Source organism: Malaya genurostris, chromosome 1, assembly GCF_030247185.1.
Source record: "Malaya genurostris strain Urasoe2022 chromosome 1, Malgen_1.1, whole genome shotgun sequence".
NCBI lineage: Eukaryota > Metazoa > Arthropoda > Insecta > Diptera > Culicidae > Malaya > Malaya genurostris.
In genome coordinates this window covers 166,024,466-166,043,843 of record NC_080570.1, presented here as the reverse complement: position 1 = coordinate 166,043,843, position 19,378 = coordinate 166,024,466, and the positions used below count along the sequence as shown (strand labels likewise).

The window sequence follows — 19,378 nt, the reverse complement described above, 5'->3', positions numbered from 1 at the left end:
CACAAGAGTTTCACATTGATTGATTGTTTTCCTTTTGATACGTTTTTTGTTTTCCGTCGGGCCGGTCCATGTTGTGCGCTCTGGCCCGCGCGAAATATACTCGGGAGAGAGTTCCCGGATTCCTGCGATGACGCGGTGAGATCGGATTCCTATAGTTGGTGCGGTATGTGTTTTGGTTCATTCCAGGTCGGGTGTAGCTTTTGGTGAATTGAGTCAGCGGGCAACATCCCCGGTGAACCTATCGGCGGATGGACCACGGTCGATTCCTATCATGAGAACTTCGCTGGTTGAGTCCTTATCGGTCTAGGCAAACATGGCACGTTGTTTTTGTATGCTGAAAGCTCCGTCCGGCTCAACTGAAGTAATGTTTCAATTTGGTATTATTGCTTGTTTTGCTATTATTCTGCAATTTATAGATAGTATAATTTTTATAGGTATAAGACCTGCGCTCGGCATCTTAAACCTTAAGCAGTGTGCCTAAAAAAATATATTATTAAATAAAAAAGGTATATAAGACCAACGTCTTTAATAAATAGTTAGAAAATTTTGATAATTTTTAGAGAAATTTTAGAAATGTTTTGCAAATTTTGTAAAAATTAAAAAAAATCAAATTTTGTGTGATATTTAATGAAATTTTGAATTATAAAATAATTCAATATTATTAAATATTCAGATTTGGGCTTGAAACATACAGCAGCATTATAAACTTTTTCTACAAATATCGGATTGTTTTGCGATCTTCAAATTTCCTACGAATATAACACACGCTGTGATTTTTTAAATCTATAAAGTGATCTCCAGTCGATTATTATTTTTTTTTTTTGTAAAAAGTCAATTTCCCCATACAAACTTAAACATCGGACACGAAAATATAGTTTCACCGATTAACCTTTTCATTTTTTCCCATTCAACTTTGACCCACCCTACTGTAAATATCCTATTTTTGGAGATTGGTGTTTTAGTTTTTTTGGTTTTAGTACAAAACTGGAATAGGATCTTAGCCAAATAATATATACAGAGATATTTACTTTCCATTTTATTATTCGAGTTCATATAATTCAATCTTGAGCGTTTGATAATAACGAATTATAAATGCTATAACGTAAATTACAGATATAAGTGATGCCCCAAAAAATAGTCCAGCCAAGCCACCCAAAGAGACTGTAAGGAAGAGAGAATTGCACAGAACATTGAACTTTTTTTATTATTTTTAAATTATACTTACTGAATATGTCAACATACGTTTTTGCAGCATTTCTTACAAATTTAGTTTCTGGTAGCGTTAACATCTGAATTGTGACTTCGTCGTTTCCATTTCCTACCTCACTGGAATGATGAAATACATTGTCAGTAGGTATGCAAAGTTTTATTTATCGACCATTTTAGCAACCTCTCGGAGCTATACACCACAAGATATTCTGGTTCATGGCAGGACGAAGAACACTGACATTGTTTTCGCTGATTCGAGATGTTTACTAAAAAAATATTACATCTATTATAAACTGATTAACACTTTTTGAGAAAAAGAATACTTGAATTTTCCGTTAAGCATATGAGTCCTTGATAACTGCATACTTCAGTGGGAATGTTAGCTATAGTTTAGCAAAATATCAAAAGGAATCATTCAAGAATGTATAATTATCCAGAAGCTTACTACGTTTCGAGGTTGGCATCAAATGATGAGAGCAGTTGCAAAATTTCATTTGTGCTGTCACGAAACATTCCACAGCACACGACGAATAACTATAACTATTGTAAAGCTGTGTAGCTATAAATATTTCAACATATTATTTGAATAAGAATGCTTCCAATATAGAAAATTACATAACTTACATTCATCTAAGATCTCCCACGGAAACCTGCAATCCCGGCGACTGATTGGTATGTGTAGCACATTATCGGTATTTTCCATTTCAATTACTTTGAATACAATTTCTTTATTGGTTCCCCAGAGCACTGTTTCCCTCAGGGTTTGGTCTGTGTATGCGTAAGGAACCGCATGTTCATCGTGCAAAAATATTTGTAAATCTTCTTTCACCTTAAATCTTAATACACCTGGTCCTGTTTGGCGGTTATTGACAAGACGTGTCATTCTAACCGTGCGGCTATTTTGAGAATTAATACTGAAACATTCACCGAATTCGGTTTGCAATGGGAGAAAAAACTGACAACAATCAAAGGGTTCGTTCAGCCAGAAGCAATCTGAGATCAACTTGGAACAGTCTAGTCTATATTTTTCCACAATAGGAGCAAAAAGCTCAGGGCACTTTAAGCGATTTTCTATGCAATCCTCACATGAAAAACAAGTTCCCCCATAGAACGCGATATCACTTATGATATTATCGAGCTTGTAGTCACGATTAGATCCGATTTCTCTGTTTAAAATCATACACAAAAATAAAAACAACACCATTAGGCATAAGTACTTATGTTATGCTGAACACATGGTTGAATCTGACAAAGCATAGGTTTTGCTGTTGACATAAGCTGACTCACCGTTCAAGTACATCTGCCACTGTCTCGTCGTTCAAAAGCTGGCAAAGACTAACTGCTGGGAATGTTGTATTCCAATGTAAACTGAAAGAGTCATTATTATTGCTTTTACTGCAATTATTATAAATCTGACATACTAAGAAGTGTCAATGGAAAATGTAAGCGGATTATTCAGATAGGATGTTAGTATGATACTCGAAGAACTGATTGTCATATAAAACAACCCTCCATTTACTATAACCCAGTAAAACCTGGAACAAACGCAGATAAAAATTATAGTAATGTCCGAACTTGTAATACCAAATTGATTACCGTTGCATATAAATAGTATAAACATTGAGAGACGACATACTAACGATTGGATCGATGTGTACCACGCGAATGAAGGGCACTAATGTTTTTATGCAAGCTATGTTGGTTTGACCAATTGTGAAACCATCGGTTGTTATTGAACAATACACAAAAAGGGTGCTTTATCCATCATATCGGAACAATGCCGTCTATAAAGAGAGAAACAAAAGTTTTACCTAATGTATCCGTTAATGTGATGAAGAGATAAAATGCGATAGAGAAATGGATGGTTCATTCGTTATTTAATTTTGTCAGCATCATTTCAAAATCCATTATAATTAGAAACATTGGCTAAATTTTATAAATGTTTCCGTATTAATAATAATTCGGAACCATTGATTATATCGTTTCAATGATACTTACAAACTTCGAATTAATTTTGTTAAGACGCTGAGATACCGTTGATGGCAGATTACTGTTAGTATGAAGTATTTTTGAGAGCTGAATTTTGTTTATCCAATTTGTTCAAATCAATTCGAAAGTTCAAAAACCTAATTGATTTACATTCATATAATTTTTATTTGTCGTATGTAAGTTTTTGACTACCAAGTGTACACAACAATATATAAAAATCTATTTTTTCGTAACAACGAATCTTTGTTTTATGTATAATGACCAGAAATTATTTAAAACAGATGACCCTTGAAGCCCAGATTTTCCTGGTTGACTCCTCGTGATTTCAAATTGAATCTGAATATGAAATGAACGAAAACGCAGATGGTTTTGCCAACACACCTACATTGTGTGAATTTACTTCTTCAAAGACCGTTGTGTAAAATTACTTCTTCCTAGACCGTCATATTTAAGCGTCAAAAATGACACAGCACTATTTCATCTGATGTGTTCTAGAGCGCGGTCTACACATGCTTCAGGGTGGTAAAGTTGGTAGAGCATCTTCACGGTAAGAAGAAGAATTTCATCTTTTCTCTCGGTCTCTAGCTCGTTAGTAGTGATGAGTATAAAATTGAGTTCAAGACTGACTTGTGTCTTAACATCAACCCAAATAGACAGACCGCAGAATCTAGTTAGCAGTTCAATACAAACTGTTGAAGCACTGATGAGTCGAAGACGAAACGTAATAACAAATCAAAACAATGATGTGTGTTTGGCATAAATTTAGAAACGTTTTTCCAACCTCTCAAATTACCAGATTGGATATGTTTGACATATACTCAAATCATTTTTGTAAAATTTAATAATTTTTCGAACGACTTTCTTATGAATTGTTTCATATGCGGATTTGTGTCAAGAGTAAATTTCATAATTTTTTGCTGTGCATTCAAGTGGTTTAAGGTATGGAGAGAACCTCAGTTCAACACTTTTTACTACTTATTTTAACCAAGATATTCTCTGCATTATCATTAGGACTGGTATTGGTAGGTCGGAATCAGTGTAATTTATAATTTGAAATTTAAGGAAACCCAGTGCATCGTGTCAAGTTCGTGGGATATCCAATACAGTTCCAGTGCCTGAGAAACGAACGTTAGAGAATGTTAATCCTTGAATGCGCAATGTTGTTTTAAAACACCAAAGCGGAAATTTCCTAGCCGAAGAGGTGTTTCCTGATGGAAGCAATACTCGGAGATTCTTTGAAGAACCGGAAATTAGTGCTGAGATAGCAGATAAGGATTTTAATCTGATCTATCGTTTCAAGGTAATAATTGAGCCTTTACTGCCCATACCTGCATATCAGTCCCATATGGAAAATCGGCAAGTCGAGATTAAAATTTTATTTCCGAATTTTTTGATTTATTGTACTACCTAATGCTAAATCATGATATTATTACATACAATATCGGTAATACACTTTTGCTATTCCAATATTGCAACAAATGAAATTATTGAAATTTGCACTGAATGCGACTGATATGCGGGTACTTTGCATATGGGACAGGCATGAATTGATATTTTTTTTTCACATTTTACTGAACAAACCCTAAACTTTTATTACAATTTCTGAGAGGATATTGAGGATAGATTTCATTCCTCAAGCTAACTCAAAATTGGCTAAAATCGATATGGGACAGATATGCGAGTATGCGCAGTTTAGCTAAGGGTGATAAAAATAATACAGACATGTTCAGAAAATTCATTGAACAGCCAAATTATACTTTATCCCTGGTATTCGATAACTCCAGTCCTGCACAAAATTTTAATCCACAGAGTTGTTGCTATCGAACATGCTCTTCTTCCAATAGGACAATTGTCTGAAGAAGCGGTCGGTTGAAGAAACAAACATCTCCGGCTTTGTAGGCAGAGCTTTTCGATAAATTTTTCTAGGCATGCTTGCAACATGGACATGCTACATAGGTGTAAATAAAATTAAATCAATAACATGAAAAACAGAAACATTAGTTTAGGTCTACGTAAAGTTTCACGCAAAAAAAAAGAATCCTGTTTTTAACCGAAACACACGAAACACCATTGAAAATGAAGATAGCTGTAAAATTAGGAACGATTTATTCACCACAGATTTTTTTTTGAGTGCATTACTTGTTCGCTAAGCATAAATCCGATATCGTTTTTACCGCTTCAACCGGAAGCGAAAATTTCAATGTATTCGTCAATAGTGGAAGATTTGGTAAAACGAGCCCCGGAGACAAAAACCACCTCTGACTTTGCTCAGAAATTACCAATTTTCATTTTGTAAAAAGTTCGACGAAACTGTGTGTTCATCATGGTTCAATCGCATCTCGAAAAACATACAAAATAATTAACAATTATATCGTTATTTTATGTAACAGTGAACTTCTGTGCCAATCCTTCGTTTTATTAGAATTCTTTTCTATTACAGATGAATAAAATAATCTTCAGAGTTGTCGTCTCATCTTTATAGGACAAAATGATCAAAATGTAGGGTGAAATGCTTAGGAATTCGCTTCCATTTGGTCGCTAGGGCACTAAGATCAAAGGGACTCAGAAATTTAGAATTTTTTTTTTGTTTTTTAACGTGGAAAGTGAAATTTGCGATTGTTGTGTTAAGTATTGTAACCATAAAGAATCGCCATTTCAGGAGGAAAATTCACCCGATCTCCATGGAATTCGTCGAGTCAATCCTGTCATTTTATTCTTTCTGCTTTCAGATTACTTAGATTGAAGTTTGTCTGTCTCACAATAATTACCTTTGTTTAATAGAAAACCACATCGTGTCATTTAGTAAAACAATATAATTATTGTTTACCCGGATTCAGTGTTATTATGTGAAGACTGTGGTAAAAAAAAACATTATTCTATCAACTCATTGGAAAAAAGCTCTATTACTATCCAACGAAGGAAAGCTCAACATAAAAAGCTCTTTTTGTACCAAGTTGATATATCTAGACAACTGGCTGTGGGAATTCTGGTAAGATAAATCAAATCATTCGTTTATGTTGTCGCAATATGAAGTGCCCTCATATTGAAACATATTAGAATTATTGTTTCAGGAGTTCGTTCAGTTCGAGAGAAAAGCACATCTTATTGATCATTATTTCTTTTACTACTATACAATAGAAAGCAAAACATGTACAACAGGATAACTATGTACAGTGACACACAATGAATAAAATTTTGGAAAATTTTGAAGATACAATAAACTGCTTATCTTAATAATATGTGTTATGTATACAATATAGAAATGAAAAATTTAATCTGAACACTGCCATGTCAAATACTTTAAGACAATGCATAAGGGAGGCGATCTAAAAAGCATACAAAAATTCAACAACTTCAATATGAAGCAAACTGGAGTTTGTATTAACAAACGATGAGACATCAGTGTGCTGGACTTTTGTTTTAAGAATAATTGGTACATATAAGGTCTATCTTTTAGATTATTGAAAATAAGTGGTTGAAGTTGTACAACACTTAAACTATTCATTATTTATAACTATGTTATGGGTTTTAAACCAAGCCTGGTAGTAATTTTTGGAACTTTAACAAGGTTTTCTCTTAATTTTATCTCTTCCATATACGTCTCCAAATCATACTCCCGTTGTTTATCCTCCTGCATCTTGAAATGACATTTATCTTCCTCAATCGATATACCAGAATTTCTTTCACTATTTGTAGTCTGATGTGGGCCACATGCAACAGGGCTATAAAAATGGACGGTTCCTCGATGATGCTGGTGGCGTTTGTTTTTCATCCATGACACAATTTGAAAATATTTCCTGAAATCTCGATGGGAACCTTTATGCTCATTAGTACACGAAATCGATAGTTCCACTGGATTGCTGTAAATTACTTCCAGCTTGGTCACACCAAAGTTGACACTATTGTACAGATGATTAGGATTGTCCTCAACAGATATGCGTACGACAGGATTTTGGGGCGGAGATGGGTCCGTACCACGGTAGGCAATTTCCTGCATTTCATCAAAGGATGAACGATTCAGATTCACGAGAGGTACAGAAAACTGTGTAGATGAGTCGTTTGTAGAAAAGACGCTCAAATAGACATCCTTTTCATCCTTGTACAAATCCAGATGTGCTGATAATATCACACCTTTTGTTGGATGCGTTAGGGAACCAGCCGTTCCCTGTTCGATTTGTCTTCCGCGGCAATAATTTTTTGAAGAAAATTCCCTGGAGAGCGTTATGGTATCAACTGACTGTTTTCGTGTAGAGGAAGAGTACAAACTGTCATCCTGGACGGAGCCTAAAACGAGCATATTTTATAATAACTATTGTTGAAAACGTAGAAAGCTATTATATTCATGGGAATATTCAACTACGATAAACTTCATATATATCAAAAGATTATAATGTCAGAAACACTGTTTGAAGCTGATGTTCTTCTTATGCTGAAGCATATTATTGTCCTTTAACATTTTTGAAAATATTTCTCTAACTTTGCACTTTTGCAACCTTATGTTGTATCATTTGTTATAACCCCAAAAAAAACGAAGATGCCGATTTGAGAGAAATTTCTGGTTATGCTGGCTTTTCAAGATGAGTAGAATTTTAATTTATTTGTGAAAAGGAAAAACTATACAATTAAAATTAAACATATTAAAGTGTTTTTTTTTGTTTCAATTATAGAGGCTTTAACATCTTAGGTCATTCGCCTCTTCGGACCAGAAAAACTTTCTGACTCTATGTGTGGGGTTGGGAATCGAACCCAGGCGGGCTGCGTGAAAGGCATCGACTATCCCATCACGCTATACCCGTCCCCTAAAGTGTTTTTCTTTCTAGCATTGACCGTTGTACGCGATCACTTTTCTGTAACTAAGTTTTCGAAAGCAGAAGTCTAATTCTGAAGGGCTAGCCTATTGAATATTAATTTTCGAAACAATGATTCACATAATTAATTATGTTTTAGATGTTTGTGCAGCTATTAAAAATACGCTCTCGTGTGTGACTTTATTTCTAAGCTCAGAAAACACCAACACGAACCTGAAAATTCAAAAGATCCTTCGTTTGCAGGTGGATGTCGCTCCCTTCGACATAGTGTTCGGTATGATCGCTCCTTGCAGTGTGATTTCCGCGTAAAGTAACAGCCATGGGCCAGCGTCTCCTAAACAATACAGACTGTAAATGAATCTGATATAACAATCTTTCACATGAGGTAATGATCAATTTGACTAAAACAATTAAAAAAAAAAACATTTACCTAATTACATTCAGAATAGTAATTTTATTGTATCAATGTAGCAAAATCATTTATAAGTGCTATTTATGCCGTCTACTGGTTAACTCACTCTAGTTTATCTAATTTATTTCAAGCAAACTGACTTGCTAAAGGCTAATGGGGAATATCATAATAACATGTTATCCGTGGCAACGACACCGGAAAGTAGTTGTGCAGTGAGGACAATTAAATAATATGATTACGTGCAAATGACAAAATACTCCGTGATAAAAAATGTAGAACATGAAACAAGTAAAATATGAAGTAAGCCCCCAATTTACAAATAAACCAACAAAAACTTATTTTAATCTACCGATTTTCTACCGCTTTTGTTGAACTGAGCTGAAGTAGACCGCCAGTAGTTGCACTTCGTGATTGGCCGGATGAATGAAAATGCACAATGAACCATCAAAATAATGCTTGGCAGAAGCAAATCATTATCACTGTGCATACAAACTCACTCAAACCTTTTCATTGCATGGTCAATAACGACGCCGGCCACGACCAAAGACTGTGCTACTGAGGAAGGGAAGGAATGTTAGTCCGATACTAGTTGTTTCTAGAGACCGCGGTTACCACTGCATCCCCACGAAAATCACAGGATAGGAGATGTATTAGTAGGGCTTGGAGAAGATCTGGGTTATGAAACAATACGATGTCAATATAAAATGCGGTGCACGAAAAGATAAACTTTCAGAATTCAAAAAAAAAACTACAGGCAGCCGGTTGTCAGGAGATATGGCACATCATTCATTTGTCAATTTTTCCACTTTTGTCTAAACGATGAATAAATAATTCATACTATAGCGACTGATTGAACTATTATCGAACAAACAAGAACATAAAACGTGATGAAAAACTATTTATCAAAACCTGCTCTCAAACCAATATATTCAAATAAGTTTACCAAGTAAGCTTACTACGGAAAAAAATCATTGATTTTTCTTGTAATAATTTACATTATAAATATAGTAATCTTAAAAGATTTTCGCGATAGATGACTATTTATGATAAAAATTAGAAATAATATGAAAATAGAAAACTTCGATAGATAAAATTATTCTTAGATGCTGATAGAAATTTACAAGAAAGAGTTCCATCGAAAAATCAAGAATAACGTTTTTTTAATATGTACGCCGAATGAAGGGATGGTTTAGTAAAAAAAAATCAACGAAGAAAAACTCAAAAAATCTAGTAATCGAAATCACGAAAAGAGAAACTCCTGCAATTGTGGCAGAACAAAGTATGAAACTGTGTTAAATTTTCTTATATATTTCTCTAAATGTCGAAAAACTCGTTCAAGCGAAACCATCTTTTAATTATTGAAAAATGTATGTGATTTATTACCGTTTCATACTCGACACGCAGACTAACCAATTCGTTTTCTCTTTTCACATTTGCATTCCATTGAAAAGATCCCGAGATTGACGGGCTCAAATCGTGAGACAAAGCGCTCATCGACGGCGGTCAATTTGGTCATTGTTTCGCGTGTCGTATGGGATGTGGCACCGTCTTGTTGAAAACATATGTCAGTCAATGATCGTATCACGGTATCGCTCGCCATTCACAGTAACGTTCCACTTATCGTCGCCTTTGGAGAATTACGGCCCAATGATGCCACCAGCCCATAATCCACACCAAACAGTGACATTTTTAGGATGCATTGGTAGCTCTTGAAATGCTTCTAGCTAATCTTCATTCCAGATGCGACAATTTTGCTTCGTTGCTGAACACAATTTTTCGATAAAATAGTGGATCTTCCTCCAACTTTTCCAGCGCCCATCAACCAAATGTGTGGCGTTTGTCTATAAACAGTGATTTAAATATGATAAATCGAAGTAACTACACCCCAGAACCTCTTTGGAAACCAAAACTACTACAGATTCGAGCAGCAACAGGTAAAAGTCATTGTGAAACCTTTTTCTGTCAAATTGAATCGATTGATCGAAACGAAAATATCAATCAGGGTGATGCTGGAAAGCATGTAGATGTTTCAACTATCTAAAAGATATAAATTTGCTCTGTACTTTTAATAGTGTGTCATAAAATGATGAATTTCGCCTCATCGTATTGCTGTTTATTCAATAATATTTTCCTGAAAGGACGATATATTCCCAGAACTCTATCAAAACACATTTGCTTTCGCTTGTCGCTAAATCGAACCTGTAGAGGTTTGATTGATCTTTGGACCATTCGTGCGTAACATCTTTATTTGCGAAAAGTAAAATCAATGTTGATGAACCAAAGCTATTGCCTACAAAGTTTATATATGCGGTAATGATGTTGATGAGGAAAGTTAAAGCGGGTGCTAAGTGTGAATAATATGCTGTTATTGGAAGCGTTCTCATCGCCAGTGTGCGACATTCAGAAATGTGATGACGGATTATATTACGGAGGCAAATGCGTTTATGATTATCCACCAAAACGAGTAACGAAAGTCATGCAACGTAGAGAAAATTTTTCAGCCAAGCATCAGGTGTTTTAGATAAACTAACTTACCTTGAAAGCTTGACGAAATTTGTTGCTCATGATATTATAAAGCAACGGATTGATGCACGTGGACAAATAGTACAGTATTCCAGATATATAGGTAGTAGCTACGAAAAACTTTAGTATTAGTGGGTCAGTTGGCTGGTGATCCTTGTCTACTCCATATATGTACACCAGACGTTGTGCATGAAATGGGGCCCAGCAGACGAAAAAGGCCACCACAACGGCAACTGTAACGGTTTTGGTATCTTTTCAATTAGGAAGAATATTCAAAAAGAAATCAAATAGTTATGTAGTAACACTTATAGTATAAGAATTATTAATCATTAAAGGTTTATTATTCAAGTTTTTCTTTTTATTTTAAATTTTCAGAAAAATTAAAATGAAATTAAAAATTCGGAATACATATGAAAGCGTACTATTTCTAAAACTGATAATTACTGAGCATCTTAGAATTGAATTATGGCTATAAAAGTCGTACATAGTACTTATTTGTTCTGTTTGTAATTGAATAATTTTGATTCACATGCATGAATTGCAGTTTAAGACGCAGTTAGAATAATGAAACTTCAAGTATACAACATTACCTAACATTTTCAAGACCCGCCGCGTTCCTTGGCTGGTGGTTCCTTGCTGTCGATTATTAGGGCAGGCATTGTTTCGTCTTTGTAGCGTCCCATCGCGCTGTATTAGTGCGGAAGACCGCAATTTCAGCCCAATCAATGCATATAGCACTGTTATAAGCGTCATTGGAGCGAAAAAGAAAACAAATGTCGACAGCTCGAAAGAGTGATGAATAATTATTCGCTTCACAACGCACTGATCTACACCCGACTGATTTGTCACACCAAATTGCAAAGCCTGCGGGATAGCGGATATTATTGCCACAATCCATATGGCAAAAACAAATCGGACAGCTCGAGATAATTTGGACATGGTATGAGACAAAAATGGATGACATATGGCGACATATCGCTCGACAGTAAATGCAGTTATTGTAAGCACCGTCGCATTTGCCGATGTTTCCGCCGCTATTCCACGTACTATACAAAACACTTCTCCGAAAATGTAAGGATATTTACTCCAGATGAAATAAATTTCTTGTGGTACTCCGGAAATCAACAGTAAAAAATCCGATACTGCTAAACTATAGAGGTAGTAGTTGGTCGCTGTATGCATAGACTTGTTCTTAGATATCACGATACACGTGCTTATATTACCAATCACGCCCGTAAGAAAAATGAGTACGTATATTATGGTGACAGGTAAAACAACGTACAGCGGATCTCGTTTTGGGCCATAAATTTCTGTTAAGTTCTCATCTATGTTGTCGTAGGTAAACCGCGTCGCGTCGAACAGCATTGATCCGTCCGTACTCGCAATGTCTGCTGTACTAGTGCTATTCATTATCACAGATGTAAGGTCTACGATTACTGTATGAATTGCTGTAATAATTGATGTGTTGACATCCGTTATACTTGCACTACGATTCATTAATTACATCTTGAAATGCTACAAAGTTTTAATCGTAACATCGGTTATCTCTCGTCGGATTAAGTCTGCAATACAAAAAATAACTTTTATGTTTTATATTCGCCCATCATTAAAGCCATCGGACTTCATGTTGTATACTTCACATTTGCACTAAAACGAAATAAACAGAAAGTGGCTATACACTCAAATAGGACAATGAAACTAACAAAACGACACGAAAAATCTCTCAATGGGGGAAAGATAGGCAGTAAATAATCTTCCGGTGCTTCGCTGTCCAATCATGACAATAATCATTACGATTAATTGGCTTCTACCAAACAGATGTCCGTTTATGTTTTCAATTTCCCCATTTTTTTTGTATGCCACATCCTTCCCTATCCCCACGTTGGAAATGAACTAAAAAGAGTAAAATATTGAACTTAAACGGCCTCAATGGGAAAATTGTGCCCCTTACAAGATGGGGAATTCATGTGAAAAACTTTTATGAACAACACATACCTAATCAATCTTTACAATAGTATGACTCAGCTCCAGAAATGTCTATTCAATAATGTCGATTATTTCCATCTAATCACTCAAATTTATCTCAATTCGACGGAACTGCAATTGTTTAGTTTGGTAACACATACATCAAGCATCGAATTTTAATCGCGTAAACGAAAACTGAACAAAACTCGAGGTTCATGTGACATTTTTTCAATCCGTTGTATTATGTAATAGAACTATTAACAGAAACGCGATTGGAACAAACATATTCAAGCTAAATATAGCAAATTTTATACTTATTATCTCTCTTCCGTTCTAAAATCGAATTTCGATACCATTTAAAGATATAGGCCGCAATGTACCTTTCATAAGCGGTAGTCATTTTTTAATCAACATTTGAATGTATTTAAAGCGCCGCTAAATGGTAGAGTAATAAAAGCCAATTCCAAAAAAAAGGCACAGCGGGTTCAAAGCATTATTTCTATCTACACATTGAGGAGTGTTCCCGCACAAATTAAAAATGCTAAATGGTACAGTTTGAATTATATCAAAATCTTGAGTGTTGTTGTTTTTAATTCAACGATGAATACGGTTTTTGTTCAACTGAATACTTGGAAGTGTAAATGAAGCTTGAAATTTCACAGCAATAACGCGACACGACGCGCTCACTCGTTGAGAGTTCAATTCACCGGAGATGTTTTCGAAGTCTAAACTTCTTTTCAAACTACCTGTACAAATCAAATCAGCTGATCGCAAATTCGTATCCAGTGCAGGAAGAACGGCGAGTAAATCAAAACGTACATTTTAGAAAAATATAATATCAAATCGAATTGTTGGCATTTTTATACCAAATTATTCGATTAAGAGCATTTAAACTCAAACGATATCTCTGATAGAAATCCAAACATCAAACGAATCTTATCTGTAATATGAACAAAATCAAATGAAATAACCAGAAATCACTGTTTCGTCTTCAACCACACCACACAACACCAACTGTAGTGAAATGTGCTTGAATATGCTACGTCGACACTGTTTACACAAATGTTTAAAGCGATGTGATTTTTTATTGATAAATTAAAGCTTGGCGTTGTAAATAAGCTTTTCAAATGTATCGTGAAAAACACCATACAGTGCCTTTATGGTGAAGTGCTGGTGTGCTTAAAGCGTCGAAGAAATTTATGAACTTCGGAGAATCTAAACCAGTTGTATCTTTAAAACAGTAATTTTTTATGATTAACGGTTGAATTTGAAAAAAATGGACAAAAATCACAAATTCACCTGCCATAACAAAACTACCCCTAACAAAACTATCAATCACAGTAACTCATTAATCATCATAATTTGACAGCTCTATTAGTCAAACTCTAACCTTGATGGCAAAAACAGTGAATCAACTCCGTTCACAGAACGGCACCCCACCGCGTCGAAAACGGACATCGTGTGGCACTTTGGGGACGACGCATCTGCCCGTTCCGGCATCGACAACATCTTGGCACTATTAGGCAACAATCAGAGCATCGAAAGAAAAAAAAGCGCAACTGGATATGAACGGGGAAATTTCTAGTACAAAATGCCTGCAGGAAGTTTTATCGCTCATCAAGAAATACCATATAGGCGAAGATGCGGTGTTCTGGCTCAATCTGACGTCGAAGCAATCGTTGGAGCGGCTGAATATCGATGTGCGTTCTATCGAGAATTTCTGGGTCAGCCTGAAGCGTAAGCACTACTCCAACAATTTTGTCGCGAAAGCCGAGGAGAAAATAATAAATAGAACGAAATGAGAACTCAAATACATGCCTACACGCATATTTTCGTCCGCCATTGCGAATGTTTTGGTTAACTGCCGGAAGGCCGCTCGCAAGGGCGTGCAATTTTTTTTGCCAGCAAGCTTAAATAATTACCTTCCATGGTAAATTTATCGAAAGTAACTATCTGTTTTAGCTTTTTTTTATCACCATTCAAACAAAGCTCATTTTTTAAATGTAAACGTTAATCAAAAATAAATTTTTAAATCTGTCATGTTTTACGTGGACTTTGAGCGAATAGTTGTAACAAAAATGGATATGGAAGGAATACATAAACAAATGCTTAAAATGATCGAACACATTACAATGTGGCGAGCATAGGGTTTAAATGTCTAAAAACAAAATATGCGAAATAGAAAGAAGATTTTAAATATGTATAGGGAATAATGAGAAGTTAGGGAGTACGGAATAAAAAAAATTGTGGTAAATCCCTGAAAGCTTCAAACATATTCGTCTTAAGGTTGACCCGCATTAGGCCGATCAGACCAACCTGACCTCGACATTTTTCTTCTTGGGTTATGGCTGAGCTGCACATGCACACAACTGCATGTAAAGCTCAGCCATAGCCGAGGCAGAAAATAAATCGAAGTCGGGTCGGTCTGGTCGGCCTGAAGGTCTTTTTTTTATACATTAAGCAAATTTTAAAGGCACACTGCTTAAGCTCTAAGATGCCTAAGGTCTATTTGCACTTGGCCGATTAGATCGACCAGACATTCGTTATTTTCCTCTTCGGCTTCGACAGAACTGCCGATGTGTGCATGTATTGGTAGGTCAGAACCGACAAAGATGTTTCCTTTCCAACTTTTTTGCATCAACACCTTCTTTTTGAGCGACCGCCAATTTTTTTTTGTAAACATCGAGCGTCGAATCACGTCTAGTTACTACAGGGTGCGCCATCTAACATTTTTTTAATTTGACAGAAACTTAGTTTTATCCTTCCGCTGAATGAAAATGGTTGTGTATACGCTTGAGGAACGCGTGAAAATAGTGCAGTTTTACTTTGAAAATCATGGTAATGTTACGGAATGTGTGCCAAAAAAACATCTTCTCGGATGAGGCACATTTTCATCTCGGCGGGTATTGTGATAAGCAAAATTGTCGCATCTGGGGACGGAAAACCCGCACGTTATCATGGAGAAGCTGATGCATCCTCAGAGAGTGACGGTTTGGTGCGGATTTTGGTCTGGCGGCATCATAAGGCCATTTTTTTTCGAAAATGAGGCAGGAGCGGCCGCCACGGGTAATGGCGAGCACCACAGCGCCATGATTAGCGATTGGTTCTTCCCGTTACTTGAAGAGGAAGACTTGGACACCATTTGGTTCCATCAAGACGGCGCTCCGTGCCACACAGCCAACGCTACGATCGATCTTCTGCGCACAGTCTTCGAAGATCGAATTATCAGTCGAAATTCGGATGTCGTTTGGCCGCCTCGGAGCTATTATCTTTAAGGGGCTTTCAAAGATAAGTGTTATGTGGACAAGACAGAGACAATTCAAACCCTTGAAGGACAACATTCGTGCAGTCATAGCTGAAATAAAGCTGCATACAATCGAAAATGTACTAAAAAACTGGACCGACCGTATGGCGTACTGCAAGGCCAACCGAGGCAGCCATTTGAATGAAATTATATTCCACAATTAACCGGAAGGATTGTACTTTAATATGAAAAATTAAAATTTTAAATCGGATGAACCGTTTGTGTTTTATTGCATGTTTAAAAAAAAGTTACAAAGCGGACCTTGTATAACCGAGAACAAAGTTTTATTTCATATTTACCAAGACGGAAATACTTGATAACTTGGACAATTAAATTACATACCCGAAAACACTACACATTCACCGTTATTGTGAATAACGACGTATTGATTTTTCGATTGTATTTCATTTGTTTTTCCAAAAACTTTAGCAAAATCAAAGGTAACTAAGATTCAATCGAACCACATTCGATCGAAAAATCAATACGTTGTTATACAGAATAAGAGTGAATAGAATTTTGAGCCAACATTTTGAGAATTTTTGTTCCGAGCAAGAGAATGAAGAAGAAAGCAAATCAAGGAGCACGATGCTCTATAGCTTGATATCGATAAGGACGTCACGCGGTTGATGCAAATGGTGCAGAGTTGTCCGATGATAGTCCGATCGCAGTTCAAAGATTGGACCGATATCGTACTCAAACGGGCCGGTGATCGGATCGATGGGATTCAACAAAATTCACTGAGATGCAACTATCCTTGAAATTTATTCTAGAACCTGTTTAAAGAATGTAGTAATTACGTTACTCACCGAATCATATGCACTTCTCACAAAACAAATCCAAACACTTAAACACTGGAATCACCATAAATTATAGAGCTTCAAGTGGTTTTAAATACAGAAATCCATTAAATGTTTTCGTAAGTGGTACAATCGATCCAGTATACCCGACTGCAGATGTTTGGCCATTCAGTCAATGTTACCCGTTGGTAAGCAGATCGCGTATCTTCCATGTATTTACAATGACATTGCCTCTGTTCATAAAATCAACCGGATACTACTTTTACACACTTAAGTGTATATCGCTATCGATATCCAAGAACGCATAGAAAAAAAACCCGATCAAATAAACGACGCGATAATGAATAAGCACATTATCCCCTTGTATAATCTTTATAGTACTGTAACTTGTTACTTGAAATTATGCGAGCTCAACTCGTTTTCCAAGCTAGCAACAACTTTTAGAAATCATTACCCTCGAGTAATAGCGATCCCGGCAAGTCTTTGTTAGATAATAAACTTCACGGTGATTGATTCTCTACCAATTAATTCGTTGCAACGTTTAAAAAAAAACGCGACTCGAGCTACAAACGGCAAAAGCAGTACCTGAATTAATAGTACCTTGCTACAAAGGCTAAATAATTCAAATGATAATTAGGACTCTATTCCAGTGTCCCAAAATTAGAAAATCTAACACAACACAAAAAACTTTTTGGTAGAATTTGCTGTTTTATTTTTTTCTTCGAGTTCAAGTGGTTTTGCTCATCAAGTAGCCCGAAATGAACAGCACTTGCCGAATTAATGTACTCATTGCTACGGCCGACTCGTTTCCAGGAAGTATGTGGAGTACCCGTCGTTTGCCAGGTTCGAGATGCTAATTACGTCTTATAAATGAACTGAAGAGACTCACTCCAACAAAGACATAATTTGAAATTCAGAACCATAATATATATTTATTTATTTATTTATTTTTTATTTATATATGTGCAAGTAAGCATGAGATTGGTTATTTTTATTGTATCGAGGATGGTACAAGAAAACTCTATAATGCTTCTGGATTGGTCCAATGAGTCTTCATACATATGATTGAGTACAGCAAATCCCACACAAAAACACACCGAAATTGATTAGGACTCACTATTGTGATGAACACTACGAATTGTAATTTCAACAGTCAGACTACCATATTCGTACAAAAATTTATCATTTTAGCTAGGATCGTTATGATCGGTGTTAGACACTACATTTTGAACTTCTCTATCGGCCACACCTTAGATTATTTACTATCGAAATTTAAATATCTTCATTATCCTTTTTTTTTATTCGAAAAACTCTACATTATTGAACTTACGATAACGAAATTTGAATAGAAGGAGTAATCAAACGTTGAAGCACCTTATTTTTTTGCTAGCATTTACTTCGTTTTCTAACACTTGCGAAATGTACGACGGTCCGCGCTGTACTGAACACTAACTTCAGCACACTGAATTCTGTTGGGCATCTGCTAGCAAGTTCATCTCACGAAGCACCAATATGAGACAATCGGCATATTAAGGCGCGCAATATTTCGAACGTTGCATGAATTTCGCATGAACATGACTGCTCCTCGTCTAAAGATGCTGCTAAAGAAATGTTCGGCAGAATAAGTTACATATTCTCACAATATACAATCGAATCACATAACATTTTACTAATGGAATTTGGCGTTTTCTATCATTATTATTTTCATTTCAGTGCAAAATTGGTTGTATACATTGGCAATATATCGAATTTATTAAATCATTCTCACATGTACACATGTAAATCAGATGTCAATAATAACTGATAGCAAATCATGCGCTATGCAGAGCGGCATTCCCAATCTGATATAGTAAACCTTTAAAAAAATGTATAAGTACATTTATATACAAATAAACATTTTGGAGCATTTGGAGTGAAGAGCAACCAGAAGCCGTTCAAGAACTGCCCATGCATCCCGAAAAATGCACTGTTTGGTGTGGTTTGTACGCTGGTGGAATCATTGGACCGTATTTTTTCAAAGATGCTGTTGGACGCAACGTTACAGTGAATGGCGATCGCTATCGTTCGATGCTAACAAACTTTTTGTTGCCAAAAATGGAAGAACTGAACTTGGTTGACATGTGGTTTCAACAAGATGGCGCTACATGCCACACAGCTCGCGATTCTATGGCCATTTTGAGAGAAAACTTCGGAGAACAATTCATCTCAAGAAAGTCTCAAGGGCTACGTCAAGTCTAAAGTCTACAGAAATAAGCCAGTAACTATTCCAGCTTTGGAAGACAACATTTCCGAAGAAATTCGGGCTATTCCGGCCGAAATGCTCGAAAAAGTTGCCCAAAATTAGACTTTCCGAATGGACCACCTAAGACGC

General features: G+C 35.9%; 2 protein-coding genes across 11 annotated transcripts; both read right to left on the bottom strand.

Moving 5' to 3' along the window:
* Nucleotides 1-1,033: 1,033 nt before the first annotated feature.
* LOC131428750 (sodium channel protein Nach-like) lies at nucleotides 1,034-2,434 on the bottom strand. 4 transcript variants are annotated; one of them, XM_058592808.1, is made up of 6 exons: nucleotides 1,834-2,434; nucleotides 1,655-1,768; nucleotides 1,533-1,592; nucleotides 1,391-1,475; nucleotides 1,226-1,326; nucleotides 1,034-1,161 (listed from the first exon to the last, which is right to left on the bottom strand). In XM_058592808.1, exons 1-6 carry the CDS (start codon nucleotides 2,411-2,413, stop codon nucleotides 1,040-1,042), a joined length of 1,062 nt encoding a protein of 353 aa, XP_058448791.1. In that variant the 5' UTR covers nucleotides 2,414-2,434; the 3' UTR covers nucleotides 1,034-1,039. The 4 variants fall into 4 exon arrangements, with proteins under 4 accessions (XP_058448791.1, XP_058448797.1, XP_058448779.1 ...); XM_058592814.1 differs by having other exon boundaries at nucleotides 1,243-1,326; XM_058592796.1 differs by having other exon boundaries at nucleotides 1,040-1,326.
* Nucleotides 2,435-6,542: 4,108 nt separating this feature from the next.
* On the bottom strand, nucleotides 6,543-18,443 carry LOC131426688 (neuromedin-U receptor 2). 7 transcript variants are annotated; one of them, XM_058589597.1, is made up of 6 exons: nucleotides 18,338-18,442; nucleotides 17,017-17,240; nucleotides 11,532-12,503; nucleotides 10,954-11,192; nucleotides 8,220-8,340; nucleotides 6,543-7,482 (listed from the first exon to the last, which is right to left on the bottom strand). In XM_058589597.1, the coding sequence occupies exons 3-6, from the start codon at nucleotides 12,436-12,438 to the stop codon at nucleotides 6,713-6,715; spliced, it is 2,037 nt and encodes a 678-aa protein (XP_058445580.1). In that variant the 5' UTR covers nucleotides 12,439-12,503; nucleotides 17,017-17,240; nucleotides 18,338-18,442; the 3' UTR covers nucleotides 6,543-6,712. The 7 variants fall into 7 exon arrangements, with proteins under 7 accessions (XP_058445580.1, XP_058445578.1, XP_058445577.1 ...); XM_058589595.1 differs by having other exon boundaries at nucleotides 17,017-17,291; nucleotides 18,338-18,438; XM_058589594.1 differs by lacking the exon at nucleotides 17,017-17,240 and having other exon boundaries at nucleotides 11,532-12,588; nucleotides 18,338-18,443.
* Nucleotides 18,444-19,378: the final 935 nt, after the last annotated feature.

Coding starts and splice junctions, on each gene's coding strand:
- LOC131428750 (XM_058592796.1), bottom strand. CDS start 2,413: ATGGTGTTGTTTTTATTTTTGTGTATGATTTTAAACAGAGAAATCGGA. Junction 1,769..1,833: donor GTGGGAGATCTTAGATGAAT/GTAAGTTATGTA, acceptor AAATATTTATAG/CTACACAGCTTTACAATAGT. Junction 1,327..1,390: donor GTGGTGTATAGCTCCGAGAG/GTTGCTAAAATG, acceptor TCATCATTCCAG/TGAGGTAGGAAATGGAAACG.
- LOC131426688 (XM_058589594.1), bottom strand. CDS start 12,438: ATGAATCGTAGTGCAAGTATAACGGATGTCAACACATCAATTATTACA. Junction 8,341..10,953: donor AATTTCGTCAAGCTTTCAAG/GTAAGTTAGTTT, acceptor TGTATTGTTTAG/GAGACGCTGGCCCATGGCTG. Junction 7,483..8,219: donor AGGATCTTTTGAATTTTCAG/GTTCGTGTTGGT, acceptor TGCTCGTTTTAG/GCTCCGTCCAGGATGACAGT.